General features: G+C 60.8%; 1 protein-coding gene across 5 annotated transcripts in view; it reads right to left on the bottom strand.

Moving 5' to 3' along the window:
* Positions 1–5,621: 5,621 nt before the first annotated feature.
* Positions 5,622–16,063, bottom strand: part of MOB2 (MOB kinase activator 2) — a 61,574-nt gene continuing 51,132 nt past the window's right edge. For 3 of the 5 annotated variants that reach the window (XM_074336945.2, XM_074336943.2, XM_019714743.3), the window contains exons 2-5: positions 15,427–15,587; positions 14,683–14,776; positions 7,196–7,320; positions 5,622–6,646 (exon numbers count right to left, since the gene is read on the bottom strand). In XM_074336945.2, coding sequence (XP_074193046.1) covers positions 6,345–6,646; positions 7,196–7,320; positions 14,683–14,776; positions 15,427–15,587 — 682 coding nt within the window. In that variant the 3' untranslated portion in view covers positions 5,622–6,344. The remainder of the gene's footprint in view (positions 6,647–7,195; positions 7,321–14,682; positions 14,777–15,426; positions 15,588–16,063) is intronic. The other 2 variants (XM_074336942.2, XM_019714740.3) reach the window with 2 other exon arrangements.

Here is a 16,063-nt window from a genome sequence, read left to right as displayed (position 1 = left end):
GCGGGCCACGGAGGAGAAGCTTCCCGACCTGTGGCTCTGCCTCCGCCTTACTGGCAGCGCAGCTGACGCACGCAGACCTCGTCTTCCTCTACATGGGCCTCTGAACATTTGCCGTCCACAGTGCCAGCCCCGGTGGGCACATGGCTGGACACCCAGCAGCCCTGCCAGCTTTCCGCCTGCCCAGCCCCAGCCCCCTCCGCAGAAGGGGCCACTCTGACACCAAGTGACAGAAACCAAGGCAAGCTAAGCCCCAAGCTGTTAGTGCCGATATTTACTCGTATAAAATCAGAAACACGTCAAGTAAAAACCAGTAAGTGAGGACTTACTGTGCCAGAGCCTTCTGAGCCCCTGATGCTGAGCTTGGAGCCAAATGGTCCTCACGTGCTTTCTGTGACGTAGAAACTAAAACGGGCACGTAACAAAGCAAAAGCATGCGGCGCAAGGATGAGCCCTCGGGCCGAGTTCCGTTCTCTGCCTGCCGTCGCCTGGACCACAGGCGGTACGCGCACAAAGGACTCGGGGGAGGTGGTGCAGGAGACAACCTGACACACGGCCCTGGGGGGCTGAGCGCCGGCAGGTGGCACCGGCAGGAGGCAGCACACGGAGGAGTGTGAATTGCTGCCCAGCCCAGGCTCTGCTCTGTCAAGGGCCGCCCCTGGATTTTGCCCACGTCCTCCATGGACAGTGGAGGCAGAGGTCCTCGCAGGCTCCTGAACAGGGAGGTGGAGAGGTTGCTGGTATGGTGAGGCCTCCGGACGTGGAGGGGGGGTGGGGTCCCCCTCCTACAGGCCAGCTTCAGGGTGGGGCGCCCCAGCAGCCACGCTCCACAGCTCCCACAGGCATCCCTTGCCATCAGCCCAGGCCACCAGGACCCCTCCTTCCCCCTCACACTTGCCCTCTCCTGGACCACCCCACTCCCTACCACCAACCCCTCTCTCAGTGCGGGTCAGCCAGGGGTGCAGGTTCGCAGGGAACAGAGAGGGTGGCCAGTGACAGGGCAGAGACCCAGTGGTGGACTGCAGAGCAGTGATGTCTGCTGCAGGCCAAGGCAGCTGGGGCTGCTGGGTGGGGCTCAGGCAGGATGCAGGGTCCCCGAGGTTGGGTGTGAGGCCAGGCCAGCAGTGCTGGGCGTGGAAGTCACCGGGGAGACCTGCTCATGTCCTCACACGGCTCCGCGAGACCACGGCCCATCTTATAGATTCGTGTCCTGTTGCTGCTCTAACAAGTCACCATAAATCTAGTGGCTTCAAACAACACAAATTTATCTTCTGTCCTGGAGGGCAAATACTGGGTCTGTGATGTGATTCTCACAGGGCTGCGGCCCTCTGGGGAGAATCCACTTCCTGGCTTTCCCAGCTTCCAGGGGCGCCTGCAGGCCTTGGCGTCTGGCCCCTCCTCCGCCTTCCAAGCCAAGGATGTCCTGGTCACGCTGCCAGCTCTCTGGCCCCTCTTTGGCTTCCCTCTTCCAGTTTGAAGGAATCCACATCACCTGCCCATGCCAAGCTGAGCTGCCTGGCGATGGTGATTCCATCTGCAACTGCAGCCCTTTGCTAGGTGACAGTCACAGGTCCTGGGATGAGGATGTGGACACTGGCGGCAGGGCACCCTTCTGCTATCGCAGGCTGCCCTCAAGCAAGTGCCACTCCATCTCACAACGAAACACACCTCATCCCAAGGTCCCAAAGTCAACCCCTGCCAGCAGGAAGCCTCGTCCCAGATCGCTTCTGAGCGTGAGAGAGGTGGGGACAAGGCTTTCAGCACGAGCCATCCCAGCACAAAACCCCTCTGCACACGTGGACCTCTGAAGGCACAAACACCACCTGCTTCCAAAATACAATGGCAGAAGAGGCACGGGACGAACAGGGAAAGAATGGATGGGGGTGGGCACTGCCTACTTGCTAATCCAGCCGGGCAAACTACCCAGGTGCCCAAGGCCTAGGCCAGATCCCGTGGCTCAGGCTCTGCCCTCTGGGGTCTCAGCCCTGCCCGCAGGTCTTCCCTGCTTTTTAGAGACAAGGTAGCAGGTGTCTGCAGCTGAGCTTTCACCAGTCTGCTTGCCACCCACAGAACTTTGGGGGGGGGTGGTGTCCAAGCCTTTCAGTTCACCCCCACCCTGTGCCCTCCAGGCCAGGCCGGCAGGGTTGCTGAGGGTCTGACACTCCAGGACCATGTGGGTGCCCTGCAGGCGGCGTGGGGACTCGCTCCCTAAGGCCAGAGGCCCCTCCTGATCCTGCCACGACAACCTGGTCTTCGGTGGTGGACGACTGAGGTGTCTTGTTAGTCCCATGCAGAGAGCCTCTGTGACGAATCCTGACCTTGCTCATCTCCTGAGGCATTAGCCAGGCTGTCTGTGCAGACACCCCGACTTTTCTAGGGTGTGCCTCCGAATTCCAGCGTCCTGCACTGCGCATGGTCGAGAATTTCCCACATCAACTGTTAGTTCCCTTCTTTAGCCATTCTTCCCTCCAGGTGCCTTTCACCTCGAGTCCACTGCGAGCAGCGGGAAGAAGGTAGGCTGCGCCTTCAAGCCTTCCTTGCAAATCTCCTTGGCCAGACACCCAGGCCGCTGCTTTCCACGACTGCAGGACACAACTCCGCCAGCGACAAGGGTCTCGTCCTCTGGGGTCTGGTGACGGGCCTGCCTTTGCAACAGTCCCTACACCACCCTCACTGCTGCTAACAGGCTTGGTGATGACCGGCATCCTGGAGGCCTGTGCCATTCACAGCTGAGCCTGCAGCATCCGTCTAAGGAAATCAGGCTTTTCCTCTCCCACCCTTCTTTGAAACCCCCCCAGCCTCTGCCACTGCTAATCCCAAAGCCGCGTCTGCATTTACAGGTGTTACAGCAGCACCCACTCCTGGAGCCAAAGTGCATTCATCACCTGTAACAAGTGACCACAAACGTGGTGGCTTACGACAAAACAGCAAAACACAGGTGTCGTCTCACTGTGGAGGTCTCATGGTACTAAAGCCAAGTCAGCAGGGCCGGTGCCTTTTGGGGCTCTGGGGCAGAAAACGTGTCCTCCCTTTGCCGGCTTCCGGGGCGCCCACAGTCCTCGATTCATGGCTCCTCCTTCCATCTACCCTGGGCCAAGTCCTCATAGCTCCCTCTGCTGGTACAGCCTCTGCCACCACCCGTCCCACGTACAAGGACCCCGTGATGACCTGAGGTCCTCTGGGACAGTCCGGCTGATTACAACCTTAATTCCTTCTGCAGCTTTAGTTCCGCTTTGCTAAGTCAGGTGACATGTTCACAGGCTCCAGGGTTTAGGACACGGACACCTTTGGGGAGGCCGACGCTCTGCCTCCAGACAGGGCTGGGGGAGCCAAGACGGGGGGTGGGGTGGGGAGTGGGTGGCAGTGTCGGCACAGCGGGACTCCGCCCTGAGTCTGCTGGTCACACGCCGAGCCCTCTGCACTGAGCCCATGGTGTTGCCGTGCAGGCCGGGAGAGACGCAGAGACACGGCTTCCCCAGGCCACAGGGGGCCAGGGCGCTGGGTCTCGCAGCAAGGAGCCGGTGGAGAGCACAGGGCACTGCCCCCGCCCTTGGGAGGTGTGCAGGCTGGCCTAGCGGGTGGCAGCCCCGCACGACCAGTACTGGTCCTCGTGCTGGTCGCCTGGCCCGTCCTGGGTGCAGGGCCTAATGGCCGGTGCTGTGCCCATGAGCCCTACGTGCCCGGGGATTGCACAGCCCTTTCTCTAGTCAGGACAAAATGACCACATGTGTCTTGGAAACCTCCCTGCTGATGTCCTGTGGCCCCTCGTGGAGATGTCCTCCCCCCCCCGCCCCCCAACACACACTCTATCTCAGGTTGCATCCAGCAGCGTGAACTGGAAATCCATGTCCTGCTGGCACCTCCAGCCAGCGGCCAGGCCTAGCTCCCTGCACCCCCTCCTGGGACTTTGCCCAGCCAGGCCCAGCTCCTTCTGCCTCCCCCCAGGAGGTCCTGCCGGCTCCACACCCAGCCCCGTGGTCAAGTCCTGAGACCTTCATTAGGGGGCCATGCCTAGAGAGGTGGGGAGACACATGGGAGGGGCACTTCAGTGGGAGGGGGCACATGGCAGCCTGGTGGCCCAAGGGTCCACAGTGAGGCCCAGGCGGCAGAGGAAAGGAGGGAGGGACAGACGGGGACGGGGTGACCTGAAGGTGGCTCCCAGGCCTGGCAGTGCCCGCCCGCCTCTGCTGGCCGCAAAGCTCTTGGCTGCAGGGTTTGGGAAGCAGTGGGCTTCGTACCGGTAGCCGAGAGCGCACCTGCAGGGGATGGGGTGGTGGAAGCTGAGTCAACATCTCCTGGTCTCACTGTGAGGGGCAGGGCTCACGTGACCGGGGCAAGGTGCGCCCAGTGACCTGGGGGACAGAAAGGGGCATGGCTGCCCCTGAGCTCCTGACCCAGTGGGGACAGAGGCACAAGGGCCAGGGAGGTGGCAGTGGGCTCCCAGGAACCTTCACGCAGGATGGGCATTTGTCCAGGGGCTCGGAGCATGAGTATGTTCAGCAGGCGACATGACGGAAGCTTCTGGAACAGTGCACGTCGAAGTCACGTTAAAATAACCCTGACGTCCACCTTCACAGCGAGTCCGTGGGGTTGGGGCTGTTCAAGTGCCTGGAGTTTTAAAGCTGCCCCAGTTGGCACCATGTAGCCGGCGAGGGTCTGGTGGGGCGGGGCCCTGTGGGGAGGCAGGAGCCAGGCTGTGCAGATGAGGTACCCAGGGTGCACTGGGGCTTTCTGGGGAGCCCCAGGGCTGGGGGGGGGGGGCAGGCCTTGGGTAGGAGGAGAAGAGGCCGCCGTCACCAGGGGCAGCGAGGAGGCTGCTGAAAAGGCCAGGAGTGAAGGTGGGCTCCGGTCTCCAGCCCGGAAAACACAACACGGCTCCGCGGGCCACAGGGCATTTCTGGAGCAACTGAGCTCTAGGGCCAGGTGGACGTCAGCAGGGCAGGAAATGCAGGACCCCAGGGGGTGATGGCCAGACGGGGAAAGAGACCAGGGCCCAGGGCCCTCACCACTTTAGGGGTGCAGGGGGTGAGAGCATGACAGAAAAGAACAACCAGAGAAGCCTGTCCCCACATCACCAAGGGCGATGTCAGACAGGGTGGGGGACCTGCCAGTGCCCATCGTCTCTGCCCAGGGGGGGGCTGCCCAAGCTCTAGGGTACAGTTTACGCCACCCATTTGTTCCCCAAGCCCTGCCCTGTCCCCGCTATATGCACTCACCTCCCTCCGGAGCTCTCCCCGTCCAAGGGTGGCCCCTGCAGTGCAAGCCCCACGTTAGGCCAGCTGGGAAGCCCCCCAGCCAACTCCTGCCCACACTCTAGGGTCCCTGCCACCTGCTTGGGGAGCACACAGCATAGGGAGAGTGGGGACTCGTGACCCAAGGTGTGCCCTCCCGCCCTCAGCTTCCAGCGTGCGGCCCTGCTGCAGACACCGGTCAGTGGGGCAGCTGTCACTGGTCAGTGGCCAGCACAGGTCCGGGATGGCAGTGAGAAGCCCACACCCCCCAGGCCACAGGGAGCATGCAAAGACCACCAGTGTGAGGCGAAGGGAGGGCACAGGCTGTGGTGCGTGGCCCTGGCACCCTCAGCATGGGTCACCAAGTCGCTGAGGACACACACAGGCGTGACCTGAGAGAATGCTCTTTATTACAACCGGACAGGGGAGCAGAGCGGGAGCTGCTCTGCCTTCTGCTGACAGCTGCACCTGTGCATAGGCTGCCGGCCCCGGGAAGCTCGGCTGAGCCCTGCTGGCCAGGGCTCCCCCGGGCAGGGGACAGGGGCCATGGGCTCAGCGGCCCTACAGGGCACCACCGCCCCCCACGCCCAGCCGCCAACAGCCAGGATCCCGGCCTTGCCGGGAAAGGAAGGGGAGACAGGAGGAATCTAAGATAACCCACCCCTGAAACACAAGCAAACACAGTGGAAACGGAGGTCTGCAACCCAGGTCCTCCCAGGAAGATGCCCCGTCTCTCACACGTGACTTCTCTCCAAACGGCAGAGACCGCAGAGCAGGCAGGGGTGGGGGCCGGCGGAAGGCCAAAGAAAGGAAAACCCCACAGAAGGAAACAGAACAGCGGTCCCGTAAATGTTGCTGAGCGAACGAAGGAGTCCAAGGTGCTTCTTGACACGCGCACTCGTCCATCCGACAGGAAAACGGCGGGAGCCAGGCAGAGCGCCGCAGGCCGCCGCGTCAGGGCCCACACTCGGCGCGGCCGGCCCAGCCCGGCCTGGGGCAGAGTCGCCTCAAGACCTCCCGCGCGAGCGTGCCGGCACGTGTGCGCACACAGGCAGACACACGCAGGCACACGCGCCACCGTCTCCGCACACGTGCACGCCTGTCCGGCCGCGCGGCTCACCTCTCCTTCACATGGTTCTGTGCCCCCGTGCCCCCCCCGCTGGCCCCGCCCCCGCCGGGGCCCCCGCCACTGCACAGCACCTCCGTGAGATCGTCCATGATGGCGGTCTCTTTGGGGTCCAGCAGGTTGAACTCCCTGGCGAACAGGATGAAGTGGACGTAGAGCGTGTTCAAGTGTCCGTGCAGCTCGAGTGCCAGGGTCTCTTTGAAGTGGGACGAGTAGATGTGCGCCAGCACGTGGAACAGGTACCTGCAGATCTTCTTCACCAGCGACTCGAACGAGCTGGGGAATTCCCGGCCTGCGCACACGAGGCCGGCGTCACCTTCTGTCGTGGGCACCAGGCCCGGAGGCTGGCACCTTCCGCAGGACCGCCTGCCCACCCCACCCCATCCTGCAGCCCTGCCTGAGCAGCCCACTGGCACACGTGCGAGTGCCGTGTCCCCGTGGTCCAGGCCCCGAGAGCTGCACCTCCCAGGCTGCCCGGAGGTGGCTGCTGGCCGAGCAGTACTGGCCACTTCTATCCAGGGGCCTGAGACCTGCCACACGCTGCCGAACCTGCAGTAGGCCGCGGCATGGCGCGTGCTGCTCTGCCAGCTGCTCTCGGGCTCTGTGTCCTGGGCCACAGCAGGTGCACGGGTACCTCCTGCCGGCCAGGCTCCACCCTCGTCAGCTGCCTGGAGCCCCCAGCGGTGCTGTCCAGCCCACAGGTCCCAGAGCCTGGGGGCATGGGGGGCTTGACCCAGGCTGGGCTGACCCCTGCCAGAGGGCATCGGCCTTGCTCTGCAGCCCAGTCCTGGAGTTGCCCACCCCTCCTTACTGGGAGGGGACCTCGCTGGGAGAGACGTACCATATTTAGTGGGGAACACGTCCTCGTCAGTCACCAGCTTCTGTACGGAGCTCATGACGAAGTCGACGTACTGGGGGGCAGTGCACTTGACCTTCTTCCCCCGCTCGTCATACCAGTAGTACTGTCTGTGGGGACAGAGAAGCTGGTCACCATGTCACCCTCACGTACACAGCCTCCCTGGCTTGGCGAGTCTGGGGCCTGCAGCAGTCAGGAGGTGGCACCAGGTGGGCAGCCACCAGTGGTAGACGTGTGGCAGGTGCCCAGGCTTCTGCTCCCAGAGCCCCCGGGGAAAAGACCGTGGGACCCACGTCTGCGTGTGACGAGCGCTCTGCTTGTACCAATTCCGACAAGCATGAAGGAGAGTCGGCGGGTTCCCTCACATTCTTCAAGGTTCCTTCTTTTAAAGAAACACGTGTTCTATGCTAACTTAAAAGGCGTCAACGGTATGTTCTCACCAGCTGCAACGCAGTTTTCCCGTCTCTTGCGAGAGGGACTGCTGGACCCTGTCGGCCAGGCCTCCACCCTCGGTAGTACCCCTGCCTCCATCCAGTACTAGAAGCCAGACCCCCTCTGGGGGCCCAGCGGGGGGAGTGGCTTCTGCCAACAGGAACCTGGCCCCTGCGCCCCCAACCCCGGCCCGCCAACCTGCCCTCGGGCACAGGGCAGCCAGTCCTCAGGTGAGAGTGGGCCAGAGCATTTGGGGACATGGACACCCTGGGTGGCCTTCTCGCTGGTAAGTCCAGCCGGGAAACCAAGCAAGGCTCCTTGTTCCTTGTTCACGGGGACGTGAGCTATCCTCCAGATCCAACAGCCCTCCGCCCCCAGGAGAACAAACACAAATACCTGCAGGCGCCCCCAGCAGCTGCCACTCTCCCTGGGCTCGCCTCCCCACCCTGTGCTCCAGGCTCCTCAGCAGGTGGCCCTGCTCCTGCTGCAGCTCATCGGAGGTCCAGACCGAGAGCCACAGGAGGGAGGTGGGGGGGAATGGGTGGAGAGTGGAGGGAGGAGGGTGGAGGGGTGAACGCAGGGGGATGGAGGGAGGAGGGGGGCGGGCAGGCACCTGTCTGCTCAGCAAAGTGACTGTCACAGGGTGGGACTGCATATGTGAATGAGGGAGCACCCCCTCTGCAGCCCAGACCCCAACCCATTGCCTCCTGACCCAGCCATATGCTAGGCAGCCGCCAGTGCACGGGGCTTCACACCGACTCCTCTCTCTTCTCAGGGTTTCCCCCACCCTCCTCATCCATTCGCTGACTACTTGGACTGAGAACCGGCTGACACTAGGAAGCCCCACCCCCTGCCCCAGGCTGGCACTCCAGGCTGATTTCCTGAGCTTACCAAGTAGCCCTGGGGGACAGTCACGAGGACTCACCCACTCCCGCCCCCGTCAGGCCTGTCGTCAGGACAGCGGGGGTCCCCATTTCTCATGGCCAACCTGAGACACACTGTGTCTGTGCCCCCAAAGCCCCAGAAGCCCACCACCCTACAGGAGCCAGGCGCTCTTCTGTGCCCCAGGATCGATTAGCTCACCTGGGCCGCGGGCGGAGCTGAGGGGGGCGTGAGGCTGGGAAAGCAGAGCCCCACACTAATGGGCTGACCTCTGGTTAGGACGGGGGCACAGCCCTAACTGCCACTCGGGCACCAGTCCCCATCCACCTGAGGTGGAAGGTTTGGGGCACAGTGGAAGACAACTGCACCTGTGTGCCACCTCGGCATGGCCCACCCTGCGGGGGGCTGCCAGGCACCTCCTGGCACCCACAGGGAGCCCAGCACCTGTACCCAAGGCCCGGATATGTGAGCAGGCAAAGGGGCTGGTCAGGACAAAGCCTGTGGCAGCTGCCAAAACTCCCTGCTTGCCCGGGAAGTAAGAGTCCAACTAGACACCCCCACACACCGGGCAGCCCTGCCTGACCGTCCTTCCCCCACCCGGGCACTGGGCAACGGGCAGGGGGCATCGGAACAGGCATATCAGACCGTGTGGGAAAGTGGAGACAAGCCCCTTTCAGCGTGGCTCTGAGAGAAGATAAATGCGCCACCCTCCAGGACGGCCCAGTGTGGAGCCCCGTCCTCCGGGGGCCAGGCTGAGACCCGACACCTGTCCACAGGGGCGCCAGCAGGACGGGCCCAGCACCCCACCCGGGAGGGTCAGACACCTGCGCCACCACTTCCCACGTGCTCATTGTGGGGTGCACCAGCCACAGGTGCCGGAGTCTCAGAAAAACACGTGTGCCCACAAACTGGGACACACGTCTCAGCGACGTGAGGCCTGGGGACAGCTCCTAAGGGATACTGGTCGCCCCACTGCTGCAAAGACCAGCACTGCTGTCAACGTCCTCTTGGTTTTCAGGTCACTCTTAGCTCACCCCGCAAAGCTGAGCTGTCTGACGCGTGTCCCAGGCGCTCCAGCCCACACACACGTCCACCACCAGCACCACCACCCCCAGGCACAGCTCGGCTGCCCCGCCCCGGGCCAGGCGCATGTGTCCCTCTGAGCCGGGCTCCGCCCTCTGGCTGGTGGCAGTGCGGTTCCTCCGCCTTACCGCCCACGCTCCTGCCTGGAAGCTCCCCTTTGTCAGGTAAGCACCTACTGAGGGACACCTGGCTGTCCCCAGTCTGGGACAACTGTGCTCAGGCTGTCGTCCTCTCTCCTGGACGGGCTTCTGTGCTCACAGACCCTCATTCTATAGGGAGACTGCCTCACCCAAGGGGCAGCCACACCGTTCTCAGAGGGGCTGTCTGTCGGCACCCCAGCCCTGCACGTCCCGCCAGCACTCAGCCGCCAACAGGCGCTCCCACAGCGGGGTCTCTGTTTCCCCGCCCACACCATGGTGTGGACCCTCTCTCAGCCGCCTGCCCTTCTCCTGTCCTTGGGGGACCTGTCTGTCCAAGTCCTCTGGCCTGCCCATCACGGGCTGGGAGAGATCTTTGTAACTCTGGGTGCCACTCCTTCCTTGGCCGTGCCATGCGGCTGTGGTTTCCCCCTTCTCCCTGTCTGTCAGGGTCAAGCGCTACATGTCCATGAAGTCACACGTACTGACTGCGGCAACGGACGGGGCCTTGTGTCACGACCCACAACTCACTCCCCACCTTGTGCTGTCCTGACGAGTCCCTCCTCCCACGTTTTCTTCCACATGTCTGAGTTTCACATTTTGATACAGGACCCATCTGGAGTTCACGCTGGCAAAGGTGTCAGCTTTGGGTCAAGCTCTGCTTCTTTTGGCACACAGATGGCCCGTTTTCCCAACAGAAAAAGACTAGTTAAGAAGACTACCCTTTCTCCACTGAGTTTTTTTGCGTCTGTCAAAAACAACAAGGTCTGTTCCTGGACTCTGCCCTGTCCCACTGACTGGTGTGTCTTCCTCCACCAACATCACACTGTCGTGTTAGGGCACCTTCACAGGAAGCCTTAGTCTGTAAACTGGGCACTTGGTGTCTTCCAGCTGGGCTTTCCCAGAGTTGCAGCCCTTCCCCGTAAGTGTTAGAAGCAGCGCGTCTGACGGGGAATGTGCTCCCGACCCACAAGCGCGGTGTGCCCCGGGCTCGGGCGGGCACAGCCCATGCTGCCTCCACAGGTATGCACCCAAGTATCCCATGGTTTTCCGGGCTGCTGTAACTGGCACAGTGTTAAACATTTGGGGTTCCGTTTGTACATGCGCTAGGATACATAACCACAGGTTTTGTGTGTGCTGGGGGAGCTCACTGAACTGATTCATTTACTCAATTTTTTTGCTAGAATCAAACTGAGTTCTCTACATAGACCACCCTGTTATACGTGAATGGAGACAGTTCTAGTTCTTCTTGTACAATTTAGATGCCTTTTCGTCCTTTCTCTTGCCTTATTAACAGCATTACCTATCTTAGATGAATTTTGGCGTTTTGTACTTAACCAAGGAATTGGTCCCTTTATTCTAAGCTGTCGAATTTATGTACGCAACGTTTTCTCATTACCCTTTTAGTATCTGCTGGGTTTCTAGTGGACCCCTCCCCCCGCTTCATTCTTTATATTGATATAATCTGTTCCTCTTCTCTTTTTATCTTTGTCAGTCGTGCTAATGGTCTATCAATTTCATTGACATTTTCAGGACTCAGTATTTGCCTTCATCGCTTTTCCCTGTTTTCAGAAACCACGCTCAGTGACTTGCGCTCTTATCAGGCCTTTTCTTCTGCTCATTGTGGGTTTATGTGACTTTCTTCTCGTTGCCTAACTTGGGAGCTGAGATGACTGACGTGAGATCTTTCTTCTTCTAAAACAAGCATTTCGTGCCACAAACTTCCCCACACGCATGGCTGCAGCTGCAGCCCCCAGATTCAAACACGCTGCGTTGTCACTTGTGTTCAGCTGAACAGTCTCTGCTTCCCCTGAGAATTCCTCTCTGACCCGTAGGTGACCTAGAAGTGTGTTCATTTCCAAATGTTTGGAGTTTCCTATTATCCTTCTGTTATGGATTCTGGGTTAATTTCATTCTAGTCAGATAACTTGCTTTGTAGGACTCGGATCTTCAGTTTGTTCAGGGCTGTTTTGTGAACCAGGACAGGGTGTACTGGGTGCCCTGAAAGCATGGGCATTTTGCTGCTCAGGGTGGAGCGCACTGCAAGGGTCAGTTCGAGTCGCACTGGTGGTGGTGTTATCTGGGTCTCTACCTTGCTGGCTTTCTCTCTACTAGTTCCGACTGCTTCCAGCGGAAGAGGGCTAAAACCTTCAGCTATAACGTGAGTCCTGTTTCTCCTGTTGGTTGGTTCTGTCCACTCGCTTTGTGTAAAGGCTGCTGCTTGCTGTACACACCCCTTAGTGAATTGATCCTTTTGTAAACATGCAGTCGCCTTCAGGCCTCAGTACTGGCTTCGCTCTGAAGCCCACTGGCCGGTATTACTGACGGCCGCTTCAGTTTTGTTCTGGTTAGTGTTTCGTTGGCACGTCTTCTTCCACCCCTTTACTTTTAAGCTACTGACGTCACTGCATTGAAAGTCAGTTTCTTGTCGACGTTGTATAGTTGGCTCACTTAACAATTTAAAAACCCGTTCTTATCACCCGTTTTGTCATCGGCATATTTCTACCACTGACACTGACTGCCACTGTTTCAGGTTCACCATGACCTGTTTACTATTTGTTCCCTTTGTTTTCATCCTTATTTCTTCTTTCCTGCCTTCTTACAGGGAAACAAACCTCCTTTTCACGTATCTATTCTGATTTCGACGGTGTCATTTGCGTAGTGTTTTCAGAGGCTGCTCTGGGCCAGCACTGCCATGCCCACCACAAAGCAGGCCGCCCCACAGGTCCCCGTGTCCCCGTGCTAGCACTGTGTGTCTTCCACCTGCACGTACTGAAACCATCTTTGCTCGTCCACCAAACACGTCTAAAGGACTTAAGAGGACAGGAATGGCTTCTGTAGTTCCTGTCTCTGCTGCTCTCCCTCCGTGCTGATGGCCCACGTCTCCTCTGGTGTCACGTCCCTCTGTCTGGAGGGCTCCCTGTTGTGGTTCTCCTGGAGAGGTCTGCTGGCTGGCACTCTCATGGTTCTCCGTCCAGTGAGCAGCTCCCTGGAGGTGGGGCTCTCGGTGACTGCTGTCACCTTCTGGCACTGGAGAGATGCTGTGGAGCCCCTTCCCGGCCCTGACGTTTCTAATGGGAGCGTCCCCACAGGTGCTGCGTGGTCCCTGCCACCGGTAAGGTCTCTTGTTTTCAGCAGTTTGGTTGTGACGTGTCTGTGCAGGGATTCTTCGGATTTTTCCTCTTTGCAGTTCTTTCGGCTTCTTGAATCTGTAGGTTTGTCTTTGCCAAACTTGGGAAGTTTGTAGCCATTATTCCTTCAAGTATGTTTTCAGCAGGGTCCTTTCTCCTCTCCTTTGGGACTCCAACATTAGCCTTTGGCTTCTGTCCTACAGACACTGGCGGGGGGAGGCGGGGGCTGGGCCCGGGCCTGGGCCCTACTTCAGGCCTCAGGTGGATGTGCTGGTCCTGGGACAGCGAGTGGCTCTGTGGACCTCGGACAAGCCCCCTTTTCCTCTTAAACTACTGTGTGAGTTTCCAACCCTTGATGTCACGCGACTCTAGGGGGGCACTACACGCACGTCCATTCAGCTGATGCACGAGCAGGAAGCGGGCTCAGGCGGCAAGAATGGGCAGAGGCGTTACGTGGCCCAGCGCCCCCAGTGACACAGGGCAGATCAGTCTACGTGCAGGGCTGCCCAAAGCAGACCCGACGCCCTTTTGAGGAGCCTCTGCTCACACACACTGACGCTGAAGGGCACTTGCAAATGCAGCAGCAGGCGAAGCCTGGCTCTCGACCGCCTGCCACGGGCCATCACTGCCACTGTGTCTGCTCTGCAGAGGCCAATTACATCCCATGTCGACGTCCTCCTGCCCAAGCTCACCTCGAGCATGCGCCCTGCACTGTCCCATCCTACCCTTGGCTGTGTTCCTCTGTGGCTAGCTGGGGACACACATGACGAACGAATAAGCAATAGAGAGCTGCTGTCATCTGCACTTGCTCCTGCGTGACGCAGCCCTGAGTTGTGACCCACTCGGGACATGAGAGCAGGGTCCAGCGGGCTGAGGGCTGAAGGGGGCACCTCTGCCATCTGCCTATGCTGAGGCTTTGGGTGGGTTCCAGCGAGAGCAGAGCTCAGCTTCTCTGCTCTGAGCTGGGTCTGTGCCAGGAAGCCTGGCCAGCAGTCTGCAGGCAGAAGACACTCAGGACAGGCTAGCAGGGGCTAGCGGGTCACATGCTTGTGTCAGTCCTCCGACCACGAACAGGAACCATCAAAAAGGAACTCCTGTGTTGCCCCTCAGCCATCCGGCCTCCTGCCTGCATGTGTCCATTAGCCCTCACTTCTGCTACTTAGGCTGGTGGCAAGCCCGTGCCACACGGTGGCTCTCCTACCCACAATGCACTCAGGAGCAGCTGCCAAGGTGGCGAGGACCCAGGCCCCTCAGGGACGGCTGATCACTGAGGACGTACGTACATGTGCACCAGCTTCCGGACAAGAGTGACCAGCAGCAGGCCTGTTGGGACCCCAGACCCACACACCCTGCCAATGAGAAGGTGCCTCCACCTGCCACCCCTCGCCACCCTGCCTCTCTGCTGCTAAAGCAGGAGCTCTGAGGACGAGACTTTACTCGGTGGACAACAGCTAAGGCGGGGAGGCTCCTGCAGCTTCCCGGGGCTTTGCTGGGATAGGAAACTGACTGGTGTGTCCTGTGGAAACGTCCCTGCCCCTAGAACACGGCCTGTTAGCCTCTGGCCAACTCCTAGTGCCCTGTGTCCTGAGGGAGCAACACGGCCAGTGCCCCTTCCCTCACTGGGCTCCGTTCTGTTCCTCTACCAGGCCCTGGCCCCCATGGGGACTGGGGATACTGCTGAGGAGAGTCCCATGCCGTCAGACACTATGAGTGGGTATGACACCATGAGTGCGGAGCCCAGCAGCAGGGCCATGGCCCCACAGCCCACCCGAGTCCCCAGGGCCTGCCACAGCCAGCCACAACTCACGTGTTGCACACGGCCATGGTCTGGCAGGCGTCTCCCGTGCAGAACTCCGAGATGGTGCTGTACTGCAGGTTGACATGGTGGAAAAATGTCGTGGCTGCAAGAGGAGAGAAGCGTGAACATCACAAGCCTGGACGACTCCAACGCCCAGGGACAGTGCGGTCTTTGGACCCTGGAGCAGCTGGCACACACCACAGACTGGGGACAAAGGCCCTGGCACGGAGCTCGGGCCCTGGGAGCTGGCCGCCGGCTCCCACCATAGAGGTGGGCACACACCTGGACAGCGCTGAGCTGGGCAGAAGGCCGGCACCGTCTCGGCTGGACCCCCTCCCCATGTGGTGGGGCAAACATCCCACCCCAACGAGGGGCTAGGGCCCCTTGAACTCACACCCCTGTTCTTACAAACACCTGCTGGATCAGAAATGCCGCCTGGGCACTGATTAGAGCAGAAGCAGCTGCAGCCCACCGCCCTTCAGAGAAGAACCAGCTGCCCGTGGAAGCCGCCATTTGTGCAGGCGTTCTGTGAGCCCTGAGCCCCCGCCTACCCCTGCCCCGGGCCATGGCCTTGCAGCCACGCTCCCATCCCTGGCTCTCCCTGGCACTGGCGTCCCAGCCTCCGGTGCAGTCAGGACCCACACCGAGTCCCGAGTCCACTGCAGGGCCGGCCACCCCTGCTTTAGCTTCCAGCTGATGGCAGTGCTCTGGGGACCCCCGAGGCCCTGGGCCCGCCCCGGCCCGCCCACGCACTGTTGCTGGCCAGCCACTCGTTCAGGTCGACCTCGCGGGGCAGCAGCACCAGCTCCTTGAGCTCGCAGTCCGCGATCCGGGACTTGGCGTACTCGGGCTCCAGGTACACCTTCTTCTCCTCCGCGGCCGGCTTTTTCCCGTTGGGCTTTGCTTTGGACTTCCTGCCGAGACAGGGGCACGGTCATCGCACAGCCAGCGCAGGCGTGGCGGCCACGGCGGGCCCCTGGAGACCAGCGGGGCTGGCCCTGCCACCACCAGGGGCCTGTGGCTTGACGCGCAGAGCTGCCCTGCCACTGAGAGGGGGAGAGTGGGGTGCAGACACCAGCCAGGAGCCCGGCGTCACGGAGCCACACCGGGAACTCGGCCCACGAGGGCTGGGGAGGTGGTCCCACTAGTCATCTCCCCACAACGTGTGACAACTCGGCCGTTGGCCTGGGCTTCCAAGGCAGGACCACCAAGCAGGACATGGGACCAGGCTTCACTGCCCCTGACCTCTGAGCAGAGTCCCACAGGGCGGGCAGGTGGGCATGTGTCCTGTGTACGGGATCCAATGGCCCCCTACTGGCACCTGCTGTGTGCCAGCAACCCCAGAACTCAGCATGCAGGCCTCCTGCCATCACCGGACTCCAGGCTCACC

Source organism: Rhinolophus sinicus, chromosome 14 (genome assembly GCF_057876585.1).
Source record: "Rhinolophus sinicus isolate RSI-liver-muscle chromosome 14, RSI-T2T, whole genome shotgun sequence".
NCBI lineage: Eukaryota > Metazoa > Chordata > Mammalia > Chiroptera > Rhinolophidae > Rhinolophus > Rhinolophus sinicus.
The sequence above is the reverse complement of the archived record's forward strand: the minus strand, read 5'-3'. Positions and strand labels throughout refer to the sequence as shown.